Genomic DNA, 25,914 nt, shown 5'->3' with positions numbered 1-25,914 from the left:
AAACCCTGAGACTTAAAAAACTGAACAGGTAAATTTAACTTACACATATGAAACGGATGATTAGCAACAGAGCTGAGACCAACAGCTAATTTTTCCCACTTCCAGACTGACATGATGCTCCTAGACCAGATTTGGGGTATATGGAACGACAGTACTGCCACTACTAGATAGGGGGTCACCAGGCTTAGGGGATTGTCAGGTGTAATCCTGTAACCAAGTCTACAAGTACTTCGCACTTCTATGGATGCCAGAGCTACCTCAGGGACCTGGAAGCAATAAGGAGTAATCTAATCTACTTTGTAACCCCATAGATAAATGCTAAGCACTGTATTTTTAACAGTTGGGTGATTCTGCTCTTAGTTACCTTATGAAAAGCTAGCTCTGCTATTCCACTTGTCACTGGGTTTGCAGTATAGACACGCTATAGGAAGGGAGTTGCTCCTGTTAGGTGCAGTCCTGAAAAACCTATTCACAGCATGCAGTCAAAGGGTGCTAACCTTCCTGAACCACGAGGTGTGTACTACAACCTTCAGAGTGCTGACAGCAACAAGATACTCGCCATGTGCTTTTAGGAAGTAAGAGGAAAGGAAGGTCTAGCCTTTGTGCAGATATATGCAGGGATAATTTGAATCCTCTGAGTACAGGAGTCATTTCAACTGATGGAGCCGATCAGATTAGTTTGTGCACTTCTGTAAGAGTGATGTGATGAAACTTGATGGTAAAGATGCAAGACTTCAGAAGACAACAGCCAGAAGAGTGAAAATCTGGGCTCTTTTGGAGCGTTAGTGACACCTACTGAAAAACAATGAAATCCACTCAAATATGATTAAAGCTAGTATTTTAAGGTATACACATACATATACATACATATTTAGCTGCGTACATATACATACATAATATGTGGATAATTCTTTCTTCATTTTCAGTAACAACCTTTCCATAGTTGTTATTGTTTTAATTGTCTATATGCACATGGAAGAAACTGCTCCCTTCTGTGTTTTACACTTTCTTTTTGAAATGTAACAAAACGGTTTTACATGATATTCCTAAAATACCAAGCACAGTTTTTGTTTTCGTAGCCAGGAGCGTGTACATGTGTGCCTGTGTGTTTGTGCACAGGCATGCTACATGCATAGGTATAATTTATACAGCTAGAGTGCCGTTGCACAAGAAATAAGAACTCATATATGGCAAAACACTGTTAATATGAATGCGTATTATTTACACCTCAGGCTTCAAATTCAGCCTGGATATGAGCTTGGGCAGAGCCAGACTGCAAAGGTGTGTGTCAGAGACCCGCTGTGGCACAGCTAATTGAAGAGGCCCTTTCTGCCGGGCCAGGCGGCGAGTACTGCTGTGCCTCCTGTCTCACACAGGTTCTTTATGAAAGCTTATTGCATTTTATTGTAGCGCCTGAGCACTTAGTGCAGTAAGTGAAGTGACTAACGTCTGTCACGTAACCTTCTCCCATCTCCTTCGCCTGGACCGGGGAGACGTGCAGCTGCACGCCTTGCCGTTGTAGGACGCGCGGGGGATTTTCTGTCTGTGTGGAGCCTGGGGAAGGGTTTCGCGGTGCTGTCGGGGTGCCCGCCTCAGGGGTGCCCGCCTCAGGGGTGCCCGCCTCAGAGCGCCGCGCTGCGCGGCCGCAGCACAAGGCGGCTCCGCCCAGGGCCGGCGAGCAGCGGGAACCGCGACGGCGGCGGGCAGAGGCGGCGGCAGGCTGGGGGGCGGGAGAGGCAACCGACGGGTAGCTGCGAACTCCCAGAGATGCTCTTCTCTTCCCAGTATCTCGCACCGCCACCGCCCCGCTGCCCCGGGCTGGGCTCCGTCCCGCCTCCCCAGTACCCACCCGGCACCCGCGCCGCCAGTGCTGCCTCACGGCGTCTGAAGGCGCTTCCGCCCTCCCCTCACCCCGCACAGAGCCCGGAGCGGCCCTGCACGCACCCCGTGGCGCCCGGAGCCTGCCCGGCGGACGGGGGTGCACCGCGGACCGGCCACCCCGCTCCCGCCGCTGAGGGGACGGCGGAGCACCCCCCACGGCCCCGCCGAGCCCCGTCCGGCGCTCGCCCCGCCCCTGACGGACGCCCCGCCTCCGCGGGACGGAAGCAGAGAGCGGAGCCCCCATCCCTAAGCCACGCCTCTCTGCCAGCGAGCCCCGCCCCGCCGCCCCTCCGTCCCGGAGGGACGGCCCGGCCACTACGCACGCGCGTTGCCCTTTGGCCCGCTGCAAAGCGTTCTGCCTTTGAGGCCCGCTGGCGGGCGGAACCATTCTCCACCAGTTTGGGGGAGAGGTGGGAAAATATGCCGCTGGGGAGTGGGAGAAAGTACCCTGCTTGCGTTCACGGAGCCCCTGTTTTATTAAACTACTGTTTAAGTTTGAGGAAAACCCTCGTTGTTTTTGTTACTGGGAAAAAAAAAAACAACCCTGTCCGGACTGGTAGCCTATCGCCTTCCCCCTGTTGGTCACTGGTTTATCCCAAGAGGGAAGCCGCCGCTCGGCCGTCCTGACGCGCGGTCCGCGTGAGAAGGAGCAGGACTGGGGTAGCGGCTCCGCTCGCCGGCGGCAGCGCGCGCTGCCCTGCCCTCGCGCCATGGTGAGGAGGAGGGCAGCGCACGGGGCGGCCGCGAGCGGCCCGCTAGCCGTCGTGTCCGTCCGTCCTCCCCCGGCGTTTGGGTTGAAATCGGGCCGTTCCCGCAGCGCGGTTTGGAGGGGAGAAACGGCACATTGACCGCTCGGCTTGTTGGGCCCTCGGGGAGCTTTCCCCGGCCCGGCCCGGCCCGGCTCGTGGGGTCTGCCCCGGCAGCCCCGGACCCGCGGCGGGGAGCGGGAGGTGGCGGCGAGGGGGAGGCGGGCCGAGGAGGAGGTAGGCGGCGGCGGCGGCGTGGGAGTGGGAGAAGCCGCGCTGAGGGGCGGCCTGTCTCCCCAGCGGCCTGGGCCGCCCGGGCGGGAGCGGCTGAGGCGCGTCCCAGCCTAACGCGGCGTCCCGAGGTGTGTGCCGTAAGCCGCCGTGAGAGGTGGGCGGGCAGCTCTCCTGCTCGGCTTCGTGCGGTGTCACTGGTTGCGAGCGCTGCCCTTGTACCGTCAGTCACCGGCAAGTTTGTAGGGGTAGCACGTTGCCTGCTTCCAAAAACATACTGTATTTCCTTTTAGGGTTGCTCCGCGCATAAGATTTTAAAGCGCAGTTTGGGGTTTCTAACTCAAAACATATGGTGGCAGTTGATGTGTTCTGAACTTTGATATGACATAGTGTGTCATATTGTATACTTGAAGTTCCCAGGTAAAGAAAATAGGTTAGATCTATAGAGTAGTTTCCAGGTTGCATATATCTGCTATTAACGCGTTTTGGTAGGTAAGTAAAACCAGAAATTTTGATAAAAGTGTTTTCCCAAGTCAGATGTGCTAACTTGTAGAAAAGGCTTTCACCCAGTTAAGAATACTTTTTGTTGATCCAGAATGTAGATATATTTTTGATGTTAGAGCTGTGTCTGTGTAATGGTGCAGTCAATAGTTTTCGTGGTTGATATTGACGTACTGGTGTAGAAACAGCTGTCTAAACAATTTTCAAGAAGCTAGGTCTGTCTAGATGAATTTCCTTATGTTAGTTTCCTCCGTTTCTTGGATGAAGTTTGTTTCAGATTTGACCCAGTGTTTAGAAAGTAGTTACTTAAAAATTCCTTTCTAGGATTATATGTTAATGTGTATATGCTATAATCAAATATTTATTGTACTGATGTATTGCCATTTTGCAGCTGAATACGGTTGCATCTGCCATTAGAATATATGAAATGGCTGTTGTGCATGTGGTGATAAGAGTTAAGCTTCCACTAGTCTCTTTTTGCTTTGTTTCTATATGTTTATAGGACGTTGCCTTAAAAGGAGTACAGTAGCATGCTCTAGGCAACAGATTCTTTTCAGGTGCATTTAATATTTCATTTTTTATTAATGATTAACCAAATGTCCTTTTACAGCCTCACAAGAAAAAGAAACCCTTCATAGAGAAGAAGAAAGCAGTAACATTTCACTTAGTGCACAGAAGTCAGAGAGATCCACTTGCTGCTGATGATACTGCACCCCAGAGAGTTCTGCTGCCTACACAGAAGGTAAATACTCGCTTTTAATATTGAGGTTCATTCAGATGTGCTGCAGGAGAGAAAGTGGGTATGCAATCGTACAGTTCAAAAACATAGCCTGAGAGAAGGTAGTTTTTAGTCCAGCTTATTAAAAAGAAGGGGATGTTGTAGGGAATTTGATAGTTGTGAGTTACTACCTGATGTGTTGAAGGATGACCAACTGGCATTAGGGATGTAAACATATTAAAAAAACCCGACAACAAAAATTGCCTGACCCACCCTGAAAAAACAGGCTTTGTTAGTTATGCTGCTTATGGAAAAAGTTGTTTAAGGTCCTGCTCAGACAGCACCCGAACACTGAACCAGATGGTTACAATGTTCTAATTGGCTGTGCGTTAGGGTAATGAGCAGAGAGAGAACTACAAGGACTTTAGAATTCAGGCATTCTCAATAGATGTGTTACTTTTCTTTTTGCTAATAAGTTTTAAATGGACTCAAGTAACTAAATGTATTTCTTCTTACCATTCCAAGGGACATGAGGAGAAAAGGAGGGAAGAGCAACGGAAGTATGGAGTCTTCTTTGATGATGACTATGACTATTTGCAGCATCTAAAAGAAGCCTCTGGTCCATCTGAGCTTGTCCCTTCTGTGCGTGGACAGCAAAGCAGAATTGTTGTCACAAGTGAGGGGCACATAGAAGACGAAATTCAGCGAGTTCCAGTAAGTAGTATTTTTGCTAATAATAATAATCTTATGCTGTTCTTTGGAGTTTAGCAGGCTGTAGGCATGTTAACCATATTCAACAAGTGTTATCATGACTGTGATCTATATATATATATAGGATTCTTTTGACCCAAAATCAGACTTTCTTACAAGTAAAAACAAAAGTTGACAAGCCAAAGTTTATTGATGAACAGTATTTTGCTAGCACAGTGTTAAAACACTTTGTGTACACAGGACAAACTTTTCTTGACAAAGATGGCTTACAAAGGTATTTGTTTGAACAAGTCATGTTTTTCTGGGGTTGGCATTTGTTTTTCAGATTTTTAGAACTTTTGAATGCTCTGGGAGTTACAAATATACCAGGTTGTATTACCAGTACACCATGTTTTTAAAGTGGAATGTAACAGAACCCAGAGGGAATAAAAACAAACTTTTCAATTGCTGGCATAACTTGTGGAATTTCATGATGCTAGATCACGTTGGAATGGAAAATCAAGAAGTAATTTCAAGCAATGAAGTATGCATGCCAGTCAGTCAGTTTTAATTGAGGGAGTTTGGTTTAACCAAATACTGTAATTTTACTCAAAACCAATGTTCTTAGTCAGAAATACCTTTCAGGTAGTTTGGTGATACTACATAAGATTTAAAGTTATTTTAGATGTGCATGTTAGTAAGCTTTTAATAAGCCTTTCAATAAAGGGGTAATTTCAAATGTGTGTTAGTGTTCTCCAAAACAAAAAAAATTACAAATTTCATTGTACCTGCTGTACAACCTTTCTCTAAAAAGCTTTAGAGGTGTAAAAATACTGTCTCTATACCTGGAGAACATTGACGTGAGAATTAATGCTGCCAACACTTTACCTGGCTTTCATTGCATAACTTTGAAAATTTGCCACCAACAAAGTAGCGCTTGTCTTAATACTTAAGTAGCACTCACAGAATTTCTTTTGGTCACATGATTATCTGCACATTTTTGTTAATGTAAGCTCAAATGAGAAACTGAGAACAACTATATTGTGATGTTGGTTTTTTGTTTCTTTTTCTAAGGCTCCATCTATTAAGTTGCCTTCCTCAGTATTTGCCACAGAGTTTGAAGAGGACGTGGGCTTGTTAAATAAAGCTGCTCCTGTTTCAGGTATTGTTAAATCTTTTACCTTTCTGTAACATGAGTTGCCATCTAGGTAGTAGATGGTAATTATGGCTTTGATTACAGTGTTGTATTAGTTTTGGTTTAGAACAGGCTCAACAGCAGACATAAAGAATGATCTGTAAGACACCTGTGTTTCAATTTGAGACCTATTTCTGTGATTCACTAATAATATTAGCTTTGCTTGGGGGGGGGCAGAATCCATGAGCTCTTACTATTGTGTAGCAAATATAAACTAATAACAGAGGAAAACTGTAGATAATTGTCGTGGTTTAACCCCAGTCAGCAACTAAGCACCACGCAGCCGCTTCCCCCTCCCAGTGGGATGAGGAGGAGGAAAGGAAAAAAAAGTAAAACTCATGGGCTGAGATAAGAACAGTTTAATAACTAAAGTAAAATATAATACTAAAAATAGTAATAATGAAATATAATCATAATAATAGTAATGAAAAGGAATATAACAAAAAAAAGGAGGAGGGGGGGAGAGAGAAGAAAAAACAGTGATGCACAATGCAGTTGCTCACCACCTGCTGACCAATGCCAGAGCCACGATCCGTGCCTCCTGGCCAGCTCCCCCCAGTTTATATACTGGGCATGACGTTCCATGGTATGGAATACCCCTTTGGCTAGTTCAGGTCAGCTGCCCCGGCTATGCTCCCTCCCAGCTTCTTGCACACCTGCTTGCTGGCAGAGCATGGGAAACTGAAAAATCCTTGGCTTAAGATAAGTGCTACTTAGCAACACCTAAAACATCAGTGTGTTATCAACATCATTCTCACACTAAATCCAAAACACAGCACTGTACCAGCTACTAAGAAGAGAGTTAACTCTGTCCCAGCCGAAACCAGGACAATAATGCTATTGATTTATTACTCCATCTGTTTGAATCCAAGTCTGGAACTGGATTTCACTCTCAAAATTTCTCTTTTCAAATGCTGAGTGGTGTTTACTTTCCTTCATTAGTATTACAGTGTTACAGGCTGTCAGTATACTTTTCTTATGTATCCATGTTTGCACTGAGCATTCACTTTACAACTATCTTAATATTTTATAACAGGAAGTAATTGTGGTAGTTCTCTCTGTCCTACAGAAGGATGCCAAAGACACTTCTGTTAATTGCAGTAGAGAAATGCTTTCTGACCTTTTGTAATGTAGGGAATTTTAGGGGGTGGGAGCTAGGGTTGGCAGTTGATCATACAGTACTTTAACTTGGATAGTTTTTCTTCTTCACTTTTCTAAGTAAAATATATTAAAATACATTTATGGAAGCTTAAGACCTCTGGGGAATGTTCTTTTCTGGATGAGGAAAATTGAGAAGAGGCTGGTGACTTGCCCTGGCTTGTATCAAATCTACAAATATTATTGAGGAATTTTGTGATTCTTAGGTTAAATCTTTCCTTAGTGCAAATTAACAGTCTAGTTGGATTGGTTTTTATCCAGGAAAGTAGCTTTGTAATGTCAGAGAAACTTACATATTTATGTTTTGGGGTTTTTTTAACTTTCTAGGACCACGGCTAGATTTTGACCCTGATATTGTTGCCGCTCTTGATGATGATTTTGACTTTGACAATCCAGAAAATATCCTGGAAGATGATTTTGTTCTACAAGCAAATGAACCACAGAAAGGGTAGATAGAGCTTTGTAGAACTTCTTGTCATATGTAAATAGGAATGATGCTATTTGTTATTTCATGTGCTGTTGTAGGAATCAAGAATGGTTTCAGATTTCAAATTGGATACTTAGGTGCATTAAAGGAAAAAAGTATTACTTTGTGTTATGTGGGTGGTAGCTTACAAAATCAAATTTTCATGTGTTATCCAAGAGGTGGGTTTAATTTGTTACTTTGAGCTCATGGATTATATGTATTTGTTTACAGGTGCAATGTATGGAATAATAGGATTCTTGAACTATTTAAAACATTACCATCTATTACATTTAAAATATGTCAGTAATAATATTGATGAAGGCTAACAGGTGTTTCCAGAACCTTTACAAATGCTTCATGTGATACCCCACTGCATATTATTTATTTAGGTTTTGAGATCATTCTCATCATTTTATGAACAATGAGAAATTTTGCTATTTTTAATGTTCAAGAATGCAGCTAGTATTTTTCTACTTTGACATCTATAGCTGAATGTAAACATAACATCACTGTCAGTGCACAGATGTGTGATCCAACAGTTACCAGAAATGTTTTCAGCTTTCAAACAAAAGTAGTGTTATGCTGACTTTGGCAACACCGTTACTGCTAAACTTGTTTTTCTTTTACTGGCTTGAAAATAATCACTTTTTATCTTTCCTTCTCAAGATTTAAATCTATTCTCGCCAAATTGTTTCAGATAACCCAACACTGGCCAGAGCTGTGGAAAGGTCCGTGTATTATTGTAAAACTGTTTTTATACTTCTGTTCAGGGGATTGGATGCTGAGGATGAAGATGAATGGGAAGATGTGGAGGATGATAGTGATGAAAAGGATAGTTGCAGTAATGATAAAGACTATGATTCAGAAGGTCCTTTATCAGATGATGGGGTTAATGGGCAGACAAAAGAATTTCTTTTTATGCAAGAAGAAACCAGGAGTCGTTTCACAGAATATTCTATGACATCTTCAGTAATGAGAAGGAATGAGCAGTTAACCCTGTTGGATGACAGATTTGAGAAGGTGAGGCAGCTCAAGAATGTAACTGTTAAACATAAGGGTATTAAATGCTTCTTTGTCTTTTGATTCATCTTGTAAGGTAGTGTCCTGTATGCCTGTGCAAATTCTTACTGCCTTCAGTAGCCAGGGCATCAAACGGCTGTTCTTTGCGCATATTCCGCATTTAATATTGTGTGTGTTGAGGCTTGTGTTAAATATGTTATAGTGTTAATTGCTATTAAAAGGCCTAACACTGATATAGTTAAGCAAAATTACTCCAATCGCTATAATGAGCATTCATAGTTGGTATTAGACTTTTGTCTGAGAAGCTCAGTTCAACACAGTGAATCATATACAAGTGCCTGGTAAAGGCTCACTTCTTTCACCCTTTCTCCCCACTGTGCCAAATATGCATTCATGAAATGATGTCAGAGCAGTGGAAATGTGGTGTAACTTTTGTCCTGAGCAGTGACAGGCTTTTTAATGTACAGATTGAAATAATGCATCAGGATAAGAAACATTTTCCAGAAGCTGATTTATATATTATTAAAAGATAACTTTCTGACTCTCGTGCTGAAAGGATATGGACAGTAAGGAGGAAATCCTACTGCAGATGCGTTTGGCAGTTGTTCAGCAAATGAGAGGGGAGAGGGAAAAGGGGCAAATAGAAAGAAATGTGTAGATCATCTTTAAACTAGCAAGAAGTTGCATGACAAACGCGATCTAATTACAGGTATCCAATTCTTTATTTTAGTTTTTTGAACAATTTGATGAAGATGAAATTGGAGCCTTGGATAATGTGGAGTTAGAAGGCTATATTAACACAGACAATGCTCGGTTGCAGGAAGTCCTGAATGATTACTACAAAGAGAAAGCAAAGAAGTATGTATTCCCAGAAGTACTGCTTCACATAAGTAGTTATGTAATCCTGTGTTTATATTGAAAGTTTGGATACGTTGTTTCCAGTTCATGTACTCAAAGATTACATCCCACAATAAAAGCAGCTACGTATGAGTATTATCCATTTTTTTATGTCACTGAATGTCAACCTTAACTTATGAGATGATAAAATTAAGTGGAGGCGTTTTGTTGGTTTATGTGAGATTATGCTCCTTTTTTATAATTGTATTGAATTTAGTGTAAGTAATATCTGGAGGCATTCTTCCTTTCCCTTTTTAGTGTAACTTACTTTCTCCTTATACCTTTACTTTTGTTTTTAACAGACTCTGTAGCCAAGTATATTCTGTCCTGCTGGTGTGCAGCTGATTCCACTGTATACCTAGTTACATGATCATAAACTCGCAGGCGACTGTTGCATGGGTACCACTGTTTGGAGCACTGCAAAAATCGGTGCTTATAAAGCAACCCCATAAGACTGCACTTCCACAGTATATTCACTTTGTCTTAAAGCAGGTGATACTATCCCAAAGTTGAATGGCTAAATGTTCTCACATTAGTCTTGTATTTCCTGATTGAAAGATACAGTAGTGTGTCCCTTGTAGCGAAAGATGACTGGTCGGTAGCAGAGTACATAATCCCCTCTACAGCTGCCTTGCTTACAGACGAAAAGGTGTATCCGCTTCTCTTCCTGCCCTCCGGTCACAAATATTGTGTGCCACATACTTTTGAAATGCAGAAATACTTCTTTTGTCAACTATGTCTCTTGTCCTAATGTTTTAGTTTATTTTGGGGATGCTTACTTAAGGAAACGTAATTTTGCTGGAAGTTTCACTGGGAATAGCTTTCTTTGGTTTGTGGTTTTACTGAGGGGAGACTGTTTACATAATTACACATTTTCAAGAAAAGATAAACCTTATTTTTTTTCTTCTCTGGACTTCTTCAAAGTTGTGTGAAACTGGATGCTCTTGAACCCTGTGAAGATTTAGACTCTCCTGTGAATGAAGAAAGTGAGGAAGAAAAGGAAGAAATAGTAGCTGTAGTTATTGAGGAACCAAAAGAAAAGTGGGATTGTGAATCCATTTTGAGTAAGTATTTTGGAGTTCGCTTGTTTGTTCCTAGGATTTCAAAGTAAATGATAGGTGATCTCAGAATTTTTCTAGCAGTGCTTTAGGTAAAATGGTTTATTCTTCTGGAGCACAACAGCAGGAATTTTCAAACACTGAGTAGTAGTACAGTTCATGATAAATTTACCTAATTTCTATTTGCAAGCCTTTCTTCACTACTTTTTTTTTTTTTTTCTTTGTGACCTAGGTACGTATTCAAACTTATATAATCACCCAACACTTATTAAGGAGCCATCAAAGGTAAAACCATTAAACTTATTCTGAGTAGCACCCTGGCCTGGGAAAACTTGAGACAAAAGTGATTGTTTTCTCAATGGATATCTGTTTTTAAAAGAAGGAGGGAGCAGAAAAGAGGGTTGGGGAGGGTGTTAGCTTCTGGTATTACTTCTTCACTGAAGAAAGGTTTGGATATATTTTTTCTATTAGAAGGAAAATTGAGTAAGGCCAAAATTTCTGTAGCAGCTAGGCAGAAACATAGAGAGCAAGGAATTTACTTTCTAGTTATCTGTGATACACCTTTGTGTAATCTGTGTCTCACAAGCACATCTTAGGGTTTTTTTTTTCTTGAAAATAGGCTTCTATTTCCCTTTTACAGTTTGAAACAATTTATTCTAGTTCTTTGGCCTTCCACATGTTCCCCATCATTAGAGCACAGCTTGATGCTCCAGATTTTGAAAGGAAACCTTTTTCTTGAAAGCTTATAAAGGAATATTAAGTGCCTACTTAAGTTCTTTTTTTTCAGTAATATTTAAATAAAAGAGATAAATTTTTTTCTTGTTCTGGGGGGGGGGCATATTCTGTTCACAGGTGTGTTTGATTTCTTCAGGATTAATGTGCATTTTTTGAGGGGAGAAAATAGTATGAGGAAACTTACATGTTTATTACTGTTAAATCTGAATTTAATGTTTTTATATACTGATAAGGCAGTGCAATGTGCACTTCTTGGAGAGAAAACTAGGGACCATTAATATACATGCACTCTCTATTTTAGCCCAAACCAATAAAAATTTCCCAGAAGACTGGAATTCCTCTACATATCTTGCCTCAGAAAGGTCTTACTGCTAAGCAGATTGAACGCATGCAAATGATTAATGGCAGTGACCTGCCAAGAGCATCAACACAGCCCCGTTCCAAAGATGAGAGCAAAGAGGATCGCAAAGCTAGAAAACAGGCAATAAAAGAGGAGCGAAAGGTACACCTTATTTTAAATAAAACCCTGCAAAAACGTGTTATATTATCTGAATTCTGTCTTACAAACTTTTTTAAAGCTCACTTGTTCTTGTGTCTGGAAATTAATGGGAAAAACTTGCTGGTCTCAAAGGACTAATTATTGCTTCTTTAAAAAAAAAATCTACTATAAAGAAAGTTAATGTCATAATTTTGTCATCCTAATTTCTGATACGGAAATTTTGGGTCCATTACTATGGCCGCTATTACATATATGACTTCAGAAGGAGCCCTCATATTTCCTTATTATCTAGGGAAGCAAAGAAAACAGTTACATGTTTCAGATCACACAAAGTGAAAAGTCTCTGAAAGAAATGTGGAAAATGTAATTGGCCACAATGATATACTAGTTGCTTTATTTAGGAACAGAAATTGCCAGCATATTCAAAGCTTCAGCTAATTAAAGATAATAATCCTGGTGGTACACACATTAATTTGACTACTAATAATTAGTGCCATAAATAATATTATTTGCCAGATTGCTGCTGTTTTCATGATCTAGAACTGTTAATTAGAATGGTTTCTTTTTGCATGTTATGCCTATTTTGTAAATTTGTAATTATTCGTATGCACAGGAACGCAGAATGGAGAAGAAAGCCAACAAGCTAGCCTTCAAACTGGAGAAAACAAGGCAAGAAAGAGAGTTGCTCAATCTGAAACAAAATGTTCAAGGACTGAAGCTGTCTTGATGAAACTGAGGAACTTATTGTGGAAACATCCTTAAGTTTTCATTTGTATTGAGAAGGGAACTGCTGACTCATAGCTTTGCCAGTCGTGCTCAAAGGGGGTTATTCAGATATTACTGTAACAAGAACCAGCAACTTCTCATTCTTTCTGAAATGAAGTTATACATAAAACAATGTATTAGTGATGTCTATTGTCACATGAGTGACATGGCAACTGTTGCAAAGTTTCATTACAGTAGAAATGTATTAAAATTATAAAAAAAATATTTTTCTTACAAGCTATCACTGGACAGAGTTTTATATATGTATTTGTTGAATGTATTCAACAAATCAGCAGAATCCTACAGATTTGATCTGATTAGATTCTTCTATTAAATTATTTCAGTTTACAAAGCAATATATCCATTTATGTCGTTTCTCCCTTGTACTGATGGTTAAATACAGTGCCTTGGTATAGCACAGTTTTGTAAGTCAAGGAGTTTTCCCCCACTCCTTAGTTCTTTTCTGGGTTGGTTATTTATTGTTTGGGTACTATCATGAAAGATGTAGAATAACCTTTTGTAAACAGAGGTGTCTGAAAAGCTGTTGTCTAGCTAGACTTCCCTGTTACCTAAGCTGAGTTTTATATTTCTTAGCAAATAAAATCTGTCACAACAAGTGTTGCAGTTACAGTAGTCAATGACCCTTACTGTTGCCGTTGAAATCAGCTTTGCTGAAAGTACTCAGTCTGAGTAGTAGGGCAAACAAAACAGCAGGTACTTAGAAAAATACTGTATGTTGCAGATAGCCATTGTCGTGATTTTCCTGAAATACTGTTCTTCAGGTCTTGCATTCAGGTTGGTTTCATTGAAATACAAACTTACAACCCACTGCAATTGTTGCAAAGACTTTCTGAAGATGAGCAGAGGGCCAGTATCTTTAGGCTTGGTGTGATCTTAAACTTCTGTACCGTGCATGAGAATTATTCTGATAGTGACCGGTCCATACATGTGAATGAAATGAATAGGATTTGTAGTCGATCCTTCTGAATCCTGTATTCGTAAGAAGCCCTCAGCTTCAGGTCTTTAGGACTATAGACTGAGCAATCTTCTGCCCTTGGGTGAAAAGTGAACCATTTTACTGGTAAGGAACACAGTAACCAACACATCAGTAGAGTGGCTTGACTACTACTAAATGCAAAGCATCTTAAATATTCCTTAAATAGTTTTGTGAAGAATACTAGATGGAGACAAGCTAACAGAAGGACTGATGAGGCCTTTTAATGTACAGAAACAGTTCAAAGTACTTGTTTTTATTGGAAGAAGGCTTCTATAATATATTTTAATTGATAAAGTAACATGGATTTGGAGAAGGGAATAAACAGGCATTTAAGTCTACAAGTCTCTTGATCGCTGCTTGGAAAACTGAAGTGTCAGTGCAGTATTCACATCTAGATTAAGCCTTCATTTTCTAAAATTGATCAAGAGTCTGTGTTAACCAAATCAGTAGAAATTGGCTGTAAGATTAGAACAAGTTTCAGGGTTTTAATTTAGCTGATATCTGTACTAGTTTTCATATGTTTCACAGGCTTAAGCAGGGTCTGCCTGTGTCATAATTGTTAATTATGTAATTGCTGATGCATGGTAACTTGAACTGTGAGCTTTTGAGTAATGAAGACTGACCACCTAGTACTCGTGACTCCCGACAACAACGCAGAAGAGGAAATTTGAGAAACCATTCTATTGAGATGAGTCAGATACCAGGAAAGGAGTTAAACGGAACAAGTGAGTAACAGATGCTGTTCAGTGGTTTGGGTGGAATGTGATTTTGTGATTTACTGAAGAGGAAAATCTTTTACTAAAGATGGTGCACATGTTCTGTACTAGTCCTTAACTCATCTGCTGTTGTACATGTCTGAAGTAACTAATCTTCGGTGGCAAATTGTCCTTTTTCCTGACTTCTCATTGCTGATTCAGTGATACTGTGCTTGTACCTAAATTCCTTTGGGGGAAGAAAAAAAAAAAAGCTGTATCAGTCAAAACCTTGAGGGGATGAGAACAGAGTAAAAGAGATGGGGGAGGCAGAGGAAGACGCTTGAACGGAGTATAGTCCAGACTAACCACAGACACACAGAAAGATGTTGCTTGGAAACAAAAGTGGAAAGACATTTAAGCAGAGGCAATAAAATAAGAGTCAAAAAGGTTATAGAGTTGCTTTGTTCCTCTACGGTTGTAATCAAGGAAACACTGTACTGACCTTAACTCTGTGCCTCGGGGTATGGTAAAATCTGAAGGAAAAGGTAAGAAACAAAAGCAGTCAGCATCTGCTCAGCAAGACAAGGATTTCTTTTGTTTCAGCAAGAGCAGGTAAGGAACACTTCAATAAGAAGTCTTTCCCTCTGTAGGTTACAAGTCTCATGAAAAGGGCTCTTTGTTATTGTTCAAGTTCCTAAAAGCTGTTTTTGTTTAATACAAGTAATGTCCCTGCTCTGAAATGAGAATACATGACTGCCATTGGAGTCAAGAAAGGCTTAAAACTACTTTCCATGTAACTTAAAAACCTATTTTTTCAAAAAATTACTGATTTAAAAACAAAAAAATCCCCAGAAATTTGGCATCTACAAAGTAAGATCATCTTGGAATGCTGTTTAAGCACGTCATGGAAACGTTCTGTCTTAAGAATGAAGATTGTGTCACACTTACTGTGCCACCTGCCGCTTTCTGGAATAGCGACAGTTTACCCTGAGCCGTTACTGGGCATCGCTGGCTCCTGATGACTTACAAACGAAACGGAATAAATCTGGGTGCGGATCGCCTGCTCTTGCTTCCCAGCCCCCCTCCCTGAATTTAGGCAGCGATGAACTTGAGCGCTCTTCCATCATCTCCTCGCCCAACCGTGATGTCATTGTGAAAGGACATGCCTGAGCAGTCGCGTGGAAAACAAAAAGCTGTTCATCGTAGTAAAGGAGAGCTTGTGCTTCACAGGAACAAGATAAAGTAGTTGTGCAAAAGGGAGCCCTGGCACACGACTGTAAGCGTCCCTTTCTGACAACGAAATACTGTTTCAGCAAGCGCTCAGTCCAAAGGCTGACTCTGCTGTAGTCAAGCCGTCCTGTACTGTGTAACTGAGACTCTTGCATGGTTTGAATTTTACACAGCTGCCCGAAGTCAAGATCTGGCTCCTTGTACAACCTGTGGAAGACATTTTGCACGAGATGTTCTGGTAAAACAAAACTTTTTTTTTTTTTTTTTTTTTTTTAATGGGAATGTCAATGCGTTCAGCTGAAAAGGGGTGGTGAGCACTGGAGAAGGAGGAGGTGGCTGCTAGTAGAGAAATGGGTTGAACACATGTTTAGAAGAGCAAATGATCTAATAACTGCTTTCATTAGTGAACTTGATTAGAGAATTAACGAAAGTGCACGGCAATATTGTGACTTAATCTGCAATCTTGCACTATCTTAGTTTACCTGCTTGTCCAAAACCAGATGTTTACTATGTATTGCGTTTAAAATAATGTATTATCTCTTGACGAGACATCAGTTACTAACCTGAAGCTTCCTTTGTGTTCCAGGTTTCTAGGCAGGATTTGTTATTTCAGGCTTCCTGGGAAAAATAGACTAATAAACCATCTGATAAGTAGTCCCTTTGACAGCATAATGCAGGCACCAGGCTCTGTTCCAAAGCCTGCTGAAGTGAATGAAAAGATTCCCCCTGACCTCCCTGATCCCTGGATTACAAACTAAATGGGTGGCTGCACAGTTTGCCTGGCACAACCCAACTGCGGGGTTTTTCTGCAAGGGGGGCTCTGCACGCACCCCTCCCCTCCTCAGTTTGCATTACTGATCCTGTGGCTCTGTGGTAGATCAGATCAGCCCCGCGATAGAACTAAAAACTGATTTAGCAAAAAAAATAAATAGACAAGAAAAATACACTGGAAGCTGAGTGACTATGGGCGCTGAGACAAAGGTGGAACTACCCTGTGTTAGTAGTTCCGTGTTTGGTATCTCAGATCAGATACATGAAGAACATGATGGTTTAATCTAGCAAAATCGTTTGAAAAGACAGCTATCTCTGTTTTGAGGGAGGCGGGAAGTTTCTTGTCACTATGACTAGCGTGAGATACAAGTCCTGTAATGCCTCTCTGTGCCCTGATGGTGCAGGACTGGTACGCTCCTCGGTGAGCAAGACACAGGTATCTGCTGCCCTCCTGGTTCCTGCAGAGGGATCCTCCTCTCAAGTTTGCTGTCAAAAATGTCTAGAAACAGGAGATAAGGACCTGAAGCACATGAGTAGAAAGGTTCAAAGGGAAATGAGAACTTAGAAATGTGTGTTGCAGTAGAATGAGGTGCTTTTTGGCCCAGCTGAGCTGTAACCAAAATGCCTTGCTCAGGCAGCTGCTTAACTCCTACGGGAAGAGAGTGGACGGCATAGAGAAATTAATAAGATCAAGAAGAATAACTGAGAACTGGAAAGGGGGAGCAAGCAAAGGAAGATAGGAAGGGGGTCTTTAATTTACCAGCTGCGGATGGGCTCAAATAGGTGTGATCCACAGTACAAGAGAGAAGGCGTAGTTTGGTCCTCGCTTTCACGGTGTTCCTCACAAAGGGGATTGCCCATCCTGTTGCAGAAGAGTGAGGCTGATGCTAAAATCTGAGACACTTCTGAACCTTAAAACCTCCTTTGTTGTGAGGCGTGGCTCTTCCACAAATTTGGCACTGGATATCTACCTACCTAAAATTTCCCTGTGCTTTCAGCTGCAGGTGTTATCCTCGTTTTCCTTCTGAGTTGTCAGGTTATGTGTGCTGGCAAGCAGCTGCTCCCTTTCAGCGTGGGGCTGTCGCTCTTTCAGTAGTGTTGATGGGATGGGCAGCACTGCTGTTTGTCAGGGGAGCCCCCGGTCTGGAATACTTATCTAAACTCAAAGAACTAATAATGTAAATATCGGCCCCTTGAACAGGATCAGTCTGTTCTCCCTCTTAACCAAGAAAGAAAGAAAACCAAGTGTGGCGGTGGTGGGGAGTCCAACAGGACTGTTCCTGTTCACAGACCCAGGCTGTTCTTCTCTGCAAGTCATTATTTATGCTGGCCTCCAGCATGTCCCTGAGCAGAACAAACTGGAAATGGCTTCTATTTCTTATTTGTGTCAAACTGCAGCTGTACTTGGACAGCTTTTTAAAGTTTTGCTGAACTCCTTCAGGAGTTAAACTGAACCCGAAATAAATACTGCTTCAGCTCCCTGCTCCTGGATAGAAGTAATTTTAAAGCCTGAGTAAGGAAGCATCATTAACAAAGCATGACTTAACCCATAAATGACTGTTTTTCTTTGCATCCCAGCTGAGACATGATCCAATATGCAAGAAAGTCTTCAACAAGAAGCGTAAGCCCTTCAGCTCTTTGAAACAGAGACTGCAGGGAACAGAAATCACCACTGTGAAGAAGCAGCCCCCACAAAAGGTGTCGTTAAAATTGAAGCGTGCGTGTTATCTCCATATGAAGTCTTTCATTCAGTAACGCTATTGTTTCCTCCAAGGACAAAGCCTGGATGTTGTGGATGAGTTTCACATATGTGCTTGACTCGGTGCCAAATTCTTCCCCCCCCGCCTCCCTCTGCTCCCAGTGTTTGAGAATATTTCTCTGTTCAGAAGCCAAACCAGTAGGTGTCATGACTACTCTGGGCACATAAGTGTCTCTGCTCTTCTAGGAAATGTTCATGTGTGTATTTTAAAGACTATGAGAGTCTCTGACAGCTTCCTCTTCGCTTAAATCTGAAAGAGAGCGCGATTGAAGATGGTTGGTGTGTGAATGCCCCACATTGAACCTGAGAGCTGTCAGTAGCCCCAGATCTTCCACAGATGAAGCTATGGAGATTCACTGCTATTGAACTCAAGGGTTTAAAAATGTATTTAAATTGAACTTATTTACAGAGCTGGAGGGAAAGAGGCTTAAGCTCTTACTGGAACAAGTTTTTTTTCATGCATTGTTGGGGAGGAGGGGAATACACATGGACATGCACGTGTATAATTTTACCCAGAGATGCCAAATCACTGCTGATTTGGTATCCATGAAGACTGCTGTTGTAAAATGTCCTTTAAAATCAGTTATGGAAAGAAACAGAAGTGCACAAAGGTTTAAAGCAAGAAGAAGAATCTGACAAGTGGAGGAGAAGGGAAGGCATTGGTCAGTGTCTTTTCTATTCCCTCTTAAGTGCCCTTTGGTCTGCCACAACCAGAGTGTTTTGTTGGAATGCATTGTCCTTTTATCCATCTTCTGGTGCTGTCAATAGACAGCAAAGGGCTAAATCAGCTTTCCTATGCCTTTCAAAAAAAGCAAATTTCTTTTGTTTGTTAGATTTTTCCTTTCCCTCAGAAAGGAAGAACCCTCACTCTAAGATTTTTTTCTCTGTCCCTTGCAAGGGGGAAATATAGTTTGTGTCTTCCTTTATTTCCATTACAGAAACAGCCAGGGAAGAAATCTAACTGGAGGCAGCATCATGAGGATTTTATTAATACTATTCAATCAGCCAAGCAGGTCACAAAAGCTCTGAAGGGGGGCCACCCTCTTCCGCCTCCTCCCCCACCAAGCATCAATCCAGGTTTGCGGTCTACTTTATCTTATTACTGTTCTTGTGCTGATCTTTGGTAAAGCAGTGACCTCTTATTATCCACAGCTGGGCTTCAGTTTTGCACCCCCCCAGCACAACACAACAAGAACATTAATTCCCTCCATTCTCTCTAATTTTCAGCTGTATTTCTTCACTTAAATTGAGTAGGAGTGCAATGCAGAGGTGGTGGGGAGGAAGAGAAAACTAACTGTACCTTTTAACTTTAAAGGCAGCAAGTGTGGGGTCTGATATTAGACAATGCTTTGGGAGGAGAGTCAGGATGCCTGTGTTCTAGCACAGGCTGTACCACGGTATAGCAGAGGGTGAAATACATCCCCTCACCATTCAAAACAATTGTAGCGCACAGGGGCTTCCCCACTCCCACGTGGTGGCTTTTCCACTGTCCCCTTCCCCACCCAACTGTGCAGATAGGGCGAGTCATTTAGAAAAAGACGAGTCTGGTTTACTACTAATACCAGGTGTAGTCTCTGCACAGAGCTCACTGTGATAGAAGTTACAGATCCAAAAAGATGCACATACAGCCAATATTTCTCACAATATGTGATTTATGAAACGTGGGAGCAATCTTGGAAAGGGTCTCCGTGGAATTCCGCCTGTGTTAGGAAGGCAGAGGAGGAAAGGGGGGGCTCTCTGGGCTCACTTCCAGAGCAGGAATTTGTGACTGATAGCAAAACCAGCTGCCGTGATTCCAGCCTTTCTCCTCTTCTAGATGACAGCAATGCAGTATAAGCGGCAGGGCACATCTTCCTTCCTTGATTGGGGTCAAGCTCCTCTCTGAATTTCCACTGCTGAATTCTTTAATGACTCTGTTATTTCTTGTCTGACTCTACCGACTCTAAGAGCAGACCCCTCCCTTTCCTTCTCCCTCCTGGAGGAAACAGGGTTGTGCAAGAGCAGTGGTGGTTGTGGAGAAAGGAATTGGAGAACTGCTTTTTAGGAAAGATAAATTGCTGAGGGGCCTAGTGAGGATGTATATCCTATACTACAGGACTGGAGAGAAAGCACATGGATTTTGTGAGGGGGAGAGAGAGATTCCCCTTCCCTCTCTTCGTCCAAACAGAGCCCAAAGCTCCCCATTCTCCCCTGAAGTGCCAGGTCTCCCTGCCAGCCCCCAAAAGCCAGGCATCTGCCCTGTCTCGTCCTCCCCTCTCCTGCGTTCAGAACCATTTTGCCCACACTGCTGGTCTGGAGCTGGCTTTTGGTGGCTGCTTGGGCCACCTTTTCTGGGCTGTTACTGAGAGAAACAATTTGTAAAGATGCTGTATCTGTAATATTAGGATGAGGACACTTGGGCTGCTTTTATAAAAGGCACTGGGCAGGGAGGAAGGGTCTGAGAATGGCAAGGGCAGTGCGAGGGCTGAATGTGACTGCATTGACCCCGAACACTGACCATTCATTGAAACAAGTAGGACTGCACCAGCAATAAATGTCACTGAATAGCTCTTAGCAGAATCAGGACTGTAACGCTGTCAAAAACAACTCAAGTTTTTGCTGTGTGTTCTTCACAATGTTGCTTCACACCCAGAAATCTGGCTCTCGGATGTGCCTCAGCTGGCAGGGCACAAGTTCTTCAGCAGTGTTTTGCCAAATAGCAATCTTAATGACCAATTTTTTAAAGTAGTCTTAAAATCATTGGTTTTGACTACTCTAGGAATTTTTAAATAATGCTTTTTCTGCAGACTCGTTAATTGTGAGGTTGGGATGGGAATAGGACAAAGATAATAAAATCTGCTTTTATTAATCTGCAGGGGTTTATTTCTGAAAGCAATTACTGTCTGCTGGGTTAATACTGTAAGCATGTATTTTAGGATCCCAAGTGCTTTTCTAGAGGAGGTTTTTGTAATTCTCCTAAGTTTGTACTTTGGGAGCTGATGGGAACTCACCATGGTCAGGTGCTGATGGAGCCAGGTTTTGAACTGCATCTTGAGTGCTCCAGTAAAGCAGGGCAATTCTTCTCCTGTAGTGTATAAACTGTGACACAAGTTGTTCCTTTCTTATGGTCAGACTATATTCAGTGTCCACACTGCTCACGAAGATTTAATGAGGCTGCAGCACAGAGGCACATGAAGTTTTGTGAAGAACAAGCTGTCCGTCGTGCTTTGCTGCAAAGACCACCAGACAGGCTTTGGTAAGCAAACACAGTCACACTTGTCTTGTCCTGGAGGCAGATTTGCCAAACTGTAGTTTATGGTAAGTAAAGACCTATATTAATATAAAACTTAAGATTCCACTGAAGTTGGTAAACTCTTAAGATACATGCTGACTATCAGCCAGGAGTTCCCTGAAACTGGAGCCCTTTGTCTGATATAAAAAGTGACAGAATGGGATAGTACGAAAAAGTTGGACAACAATTTCTTCAGACTCTTCTGTGATTGGATTCCAGGGTAACAGCTGTAGGGAAGCAGAAATCTGGCAACTTTTGCAATATATAGAGAAAGCTCTTCCTGTTCATTAGGGCTCCTTGCTGTTGGCAGGTTTGCTGTTCCCTGTAAACGTATAGCTGATTTATTCCCTGGTCACTAGACACAAGGCCAAAGGGCTAAGCCCCTTTGGGAAATCAGAAAAGTAGAGCTAATTGGCAGTCTCTTGAAGTGAGCTCCTATTTTATTATAGAAAAAAAAAATAATGCAAACAGTTCCTTTAGGAGAGCACTGATTTTCTTTCTTCTTTTTTAAAAAAAAAAAAAAAGTTTGAAAATCTTATTACTCTTTTACATATTTCAGGCAGGAAAAATGGCTTCCAAGTGGGAGGGGGTGCACCTTTTTCCTGTTCCTTCCCAGCACTGCTTCAACAGTGATTTGGAGAGTTTTCACCGGGCTCTGTAAACTCCTTGCTAGAATTGAGTGTGGATTGTGCATCTTCTTTTACTAGGGCAAGCAATCAGTGACTCAGAGAGAACCCCCAACCTTAACAACTGCTGTGTTATCGCTTCAGAAGAGAGTACAAGAAGGTGCCAATACAGACGAACCTAGGCCAGGTGAGGAGTTAATTTAGCCATATTTATGTTTTTCTTATAACGAACTCTGACGTATTTGAGGTGGGGGGCAGCATTTTTAAAGCAGATCCTCGGCTTTGGAATCCAGTTTTCTGACAGAATAATAAAGTTTGAAATTTTTTTAATTTCAGGCCTTGACATGAAATCCTAAACTCATTTCTGTACAACACTTGTTAGAAATGAGAAGGGTCAAAAATTTCCAAGTGGATGTTATTGATATTGGCTTTCCAAGTCATTATCCTGATCCATTGTGCCAAGTGTATACACAGAGGTTTTCATGTGGGTCATCAAGAGGGACTTCTTAGCCTTTTCAATTAGAGGTCCTCAAACAGCACTATCTATATAGACCTAAAATATGCAGTCTGGGTGTGAGGTTCCTTCTGTCCCATAAAGGGCTCCATAACCTTTAATCTTCAATTTTAAGATTTATTCCATCTTCTTTATCTTTTCTTAAGTCCATTTACAAGAAGCATCAAGTTTTGTATGTTGTTTGTTCCATATGACTTTCCCCTTGTTGATTCAGCCTTAAAATTAACACCACGACATCCCTAGAACAGTTCCCTCTAAGCAGGATACCATATCATATGTTTGCTAGCACCCATTGCTACCGGCAATCGTGACCCGTACTCAGTCTATGTTCAGAAGATGTTTTATAAAGTTATTTTAATGGTTATTTGTAGTATAACCTGTGAATGATGTCGTGGTTTAACCCCAGCCAGCAACTAAGCACCACGCAGCCGCTCGCTCACTCCCCCCCGGTGGGATGGGGGAGAGAATCAGAAGGGTAAAAGTGAGAAAACTCGTGGGTTGAGACAAAGACAGTTTAATAGGTAAAGCAAAAGCCGCGCATGCGAGCAAAGCAAAACAAGGAATTCATTCACCACTTCCCATCGGCAGGCAGGTGTTCAGCCATCTCCAGGAAAGCAGGGCTCCATCACACATAATGGTTACTTGGGAAGACAAACGCCATCACTCCAGATGTCCTCCCTCACCTCCTCCTTCTTCCCCCAGCTTTATACGCTGAGCATGACGTCCTATGGTATGGAATATCCCTTTGGTCAGTTGGGGTCAGCTGTCCCGGCTGTGTCCCCTCCCAGCTTCTTGTGCACCCCCAGCCTCCTTGCTGGTGGGGTGGTGTGAGAGGCAGAAAAGGCCTTGACTCTGTGTGAGCACTGCTCAGCGGTAACTAAAACATCCCTGTGTTATCAACACTGTTTCCAGCACAAATCCAAACCATAGCCCCATACTAGCTACTGTGAAGCAAATTAACCCTATCCCAGCCAAAACCCGCACAATGATCATACATACTGCTCTTTGTATCAATATCTTTGATCCCTACATTTCTGGGGTTTATGTTGAATTTTTGTAGGTTATAATTTTTTATGGCCAATAAATTTTTAAAATAATGATCTGCAGAGACCTCTCCGGGAATACTGCAGAAAACCAGAAAATCTTTGGGTGTATCTACTGGAAAAAAATCTTCAGGAGAGTTTGGGTAAGAAATATTTTTTTTTATTTCAACATTATAACATAAAAAGACCTCGTTTGCTTTTGTGTATATACAATATCCTGTTGCAGTGTTTGTAGTATGAACTTCTTTATATTAATTGAGGCAATCAATTGCACTGAAAACTTTTGCAGAGCTCCTCATGTCAGTATAGGCTGCTGAGAATATTCATTTTGGTGTTAAATATTCTTTGGTTTGGAGCAGCTCCATCTCAAGTAGGCAGTGACTGCGTTCTGCCATAACAGGCATCTTGAAAGGATTTGCTACTTGACAATGCAGACCTCTCTAGCAGGTCTTGTGCTCTCACGATGTGCTTCCATTGTCCGAGTGAGGAAGATGCCAGCATCCATTTCAATAATCACTATGTCAGGATGACGGTGTGGAGGGTTCTTCCTTCTCCTCAATGTTTACTTTCCCAGACCATGATGTTTGGTGCTTCTGCTCTTCAGACCATGCAGTCAGTGTTGTTCCCATCTCGGCCATGCAGAGCCATGTCAGAGCAGCAAGGCAGCCTTCCAGCCCCTGCTTAAGGTGGTTGTGGTGCTGCTGTGCAAGGGGATGGCTCACATGATCAGCATCTTGCACCCCTGTGAGACGCATACAACTGCAGAATATGAGATCCTGGCAGGGAACGTGGCCAAGGCAGATTCCCTGTAGCTGGCAAGATATTTTGAGCCTGGGAGATGAGTTTGTAAGAGTACTTAGTGCGTGGGATGAACAGTAATGTGCACAAAAGAGCCTGTTGCGGAGACTCAAAGTCTTGGCAGGGTCCTTCTATGTGGAGTTTTGCTGTCCTTGATTGCTGCTGGTCAGTGGCTAAGTACCTTCAACTGTGGGGAAGACTGCAATGGGCATGGGAGTGTTCAGTCCACAGTGCCATCAGCAACTCTACCTACCTCCTTGACTTTGCCAGCTACAGGAAAAACTGTTGACAGTACCCAGTGGTCTCATCTGGTGTTCTCCACTCCCTGGATTACCTGTGACTATGTTAACAGTGTAGTAACTCTTACGCAGGGTCTTGCAGACTACCCACAGGGATTTATTGATATCATCACCATACTCAAGGTTTAGCCACTGAACTGTCAAACTCGGGGCTTGACAGGCCTAGGGAGGAGACACCTCTTTCCCTAGGGACACTGGAGAGTCCAGGTATCACCAGGGTTGCAGTTGCAGCCAGTTTACAGAGGCTTGGGACAGCCGGTGCCTCCAGCAGGTCCCCAGGACAGACATCCATGCTAGTGTCCAAAATATAGGACAGAGTCCTGTACGTCCCCGGGAACTGTGGAAGCGACTGGCCTGGGTGAGGTTGTAGGTGCTGGGCTGTTGGCAACTGCTGCTGCATCTGCTGTAAAACTTGAGCTTTGCCAGGTGCTTTACAGAGCACTTTGGGCTAGTGAGAGATCAGTTTCAGTGCTACCCAAGAGTGCTTTTTAGCTGAGAGAGCAGACATGAGAAACTGGCTTCAAGTGGTACAAATAAATGTTCTCATCCTTAATGTGCCTGGAAATGGTTTCCAGGATGAGCTGCTCCATCACCTTCCCAGGGATCGAGGTTTAATCTTCCTAGATAAAATGCAGTAAAATATAAAAGCTGTTTCTATACAAATAACAAGCATATGGGTTGTTCCTGCTTTCAGACCGCAAATGCGCAACAGAAGATAAAGTGGCTGGTCGGCAAGGATGTGTTAAGGTTTTCTTCTGATGCATTATGGAAGACCTTAAGCAACACAATTTTCCAGCACCTCTTCCACCTAAAGTGCTACAGCTACTACATTCAATAAAGTAAGCAAACTGAAGTTCACTGTCTTTTTTTCTCCCCCTTCCCCCCCTCCCCCAGGCTACAAAGCTTATTATGCTGTCCTTTTTAAAGTTGTGAGATTATTTGTATCAGTTGCCAAAATTTAATTAAATGATTGCCTACAAGGGGATGGATATTACCGGTGGTTCATTCAATGGTTTTAACAAAATGTAGGAAGATCTAGTATCGTGATTTTTTTTTTTGTTTTGGTTTTTTCCCCTAATGCTTTGCTTTGATATATTGAACAAGACAAAGGAACGTTTTGGAATTTCATGTATATATTTAATAGACTCTTCCAGTAAACAATAAATGATAAACGACAGTGATTGATAAGTGATAAATGGTCATGTATGCTGTGCATCAGCTTCAAAGCACTTCAAGTTCAGGCTAACTAAAAGCAAATCTCGCATTAAAAACTTCAATTGCTTTTAGAAATTGATTGGTAAGACAGAAATGTCGTGGAGGCATATCCCTTCTTATTTGTTGGCCACCTGAT

General features: G+C 42.1%; 2 protein-coding genes across 2 annotated transcripts; both read left to right on the top strand.

Annotated features, from left to right (window-relative positions):
* The first annotated feature begins 2,583 nt into the window (after positions 1-2,583).
* LTV1 (LTV1 ribosome biogenesis factor) lies at positions 2,584-13,179 on the top strand. The gene is made up of 11 exons (XM_050893776.1): positions 2,584-2,594; positions 3,970-4,101; positions 4,603-4,791; positions 5,842-5,929; positions 7,448-7,568; positions 8,357-8,606; positions 9,337-9,464; positions 10,428-10,567; positions 10,794-10,846; positions 11,598-11,798; positions 12,409-13,179. The coding sequence occupies exons 1-11, from the start codon at positions 2,592-2,594 to the stop codon at positions 12,520-12,522; spliced, it is 1,419 nt and encodes a 472-aa protein (XP_050749733.1). The 5' UTR covers positions 2,584-2,591; the 3' UTR covers positions 12,523-13,179.
* Positions 13,180-14,245: 1,066 nt separating this feature from the next.
* Positions 14,246-25,298, top strand: ZC2HC1B (zinc finger C2HC-type containing 1B). The gene is given in 9 exon segments (XM_050894974.1): positions 14,246-14,282; positions 15,656-15,720; positions 17,832-17,951; positions 18,951-19,089; positions 21,124-21,213; positions 21,216-21,247; positions 21,991-22,096; positions 23,531-23,609; positions 25,258-25,298. Coding segments are annotated over 9 exon segments (693 nt in total). The 3' UTR covers positions 25,283-25,298.
* Positions 25,299-25,914: the final 616 nt, after the last annotated feature.

This window comes from Gymnogyps californianus, chromosome 3 (assembly GCF_018139145.2).
Source record: "Gymnogyps californianus isolate 813 chromosome 3, ASM1813914v2, whole genome shotgun sequence".
In the NCBI taxonomy this organism is placed as follows: domain Eukaryota; kingdom Metazoa; phylum Chordata; class Aves; order Accipitriformes; family Cathartidae; genus Gymnogyps; species Gymnogyps californianus.
Note: the sequence above shows the minus strand (reverse complement) of the source record. Positions and strands in the feature narration are given on the sequence as shown.